This window comes from Crocuta crocuta, unplaced genomic scaffold, assembly GCF_008692635.1.
Source record: "Crocuta crocuta isolate KB4526 unplaced genomic scaffold, BGI_CrCroc_1.0 scaffold70, whole genome shotgun sequence".
Taxonomy (NCBI): Eukaryota; Metazoa; Chordata; class Mammalia; order Carnivora; family Hyaenidae; genus Crocuta; species Crocuta crocuta.
In genome coordinates, this window is record NW_027528417.1 from 722,528 (window position 1) to 723,200 (window position 673).

Consider the following 673-nt stretch of genomic DNA (forward strand, 5'->3'; position numbering starts at 1 on the left):
GCATTGGGAGGTAGGAGGGGACGTGGGGAGGGGGCTCTCCCGGCTCGGGCAGTTGGCCGTTTGGTCCTATAGGACTTCTAGAAGTTTCTGTATTTTCCCTATCACCATGAGTAACAACACTCAGCCCAAAATCCCGGGCACTTAAGAGAAACGGAAGGAGGGGCGCCTGGATGGTTCGGTCGGCGCAGCGTCCGACTTCGGCTCAGGTCAGGATCTCGCGGTTCGTGGGTTCGAGCCCCGCGTCGGGCTCTGTGCTGACAGCTCGGAGCCTGGAGCCGGTTTCGGATTCTGTGTCTCCCTCTGTCTCTGCCCCTCTCCTCCTCAGGCTGTGTCTCTCAAAGGTACATAAATGTTAAAAAAAAAAAAACTAATAAAAGAGACACGGAAGGAAAATGGAAGANCACGTACGACCCTAGCCAATCAGTGCTCGCGCCGGCGGCTCGCTAACCGCAGGGGCGGGGCGGCCTTCTACACATGCGCCGCGGCGGGCGGCCCCTCTTCCTTCTCGCCGAGCGCCGCCAGCATGGTGAGTGTTGCCGTGGCGGCCTCCTGGGGTGGCGGCCGCGCCGCTCCCCCTCCGCCTCGGAGCGGGAAGGAAGGCCTGGGATGGTGTCCGGCGGGTCCTGGGTGGCCCGCGGCGAGGGTCCCGGGGCGGGGGGAGCGCGGGGCTGAG

The 673-nt window shown here is 63.7% G+C and overlaps 1 protein-coding gene across 1 annotated transcript in view; it reads left to right on the top strand.

Annotated features, from left to right (window-relative positions):
- Window positions 1–445: 445 nt before the first annotated feature.
- The window catches only part of RPL14 (ribosomal protein L14), a 3,184-nt gene continuing 2,956 nt past the window's right edge, over window positions 446–673 (top strand). The window contains exon 1 of the mRNA XM_077754250.1: window positions 446–526. Within this exon, the coding sequence (XP_077610376.1) occupies window positions 524–526 (3 nt within the window). The 5' untranslated portion in view covers window positions 446–523. The remainder of the gene's footprint in view (window positions 527–673) is intronic.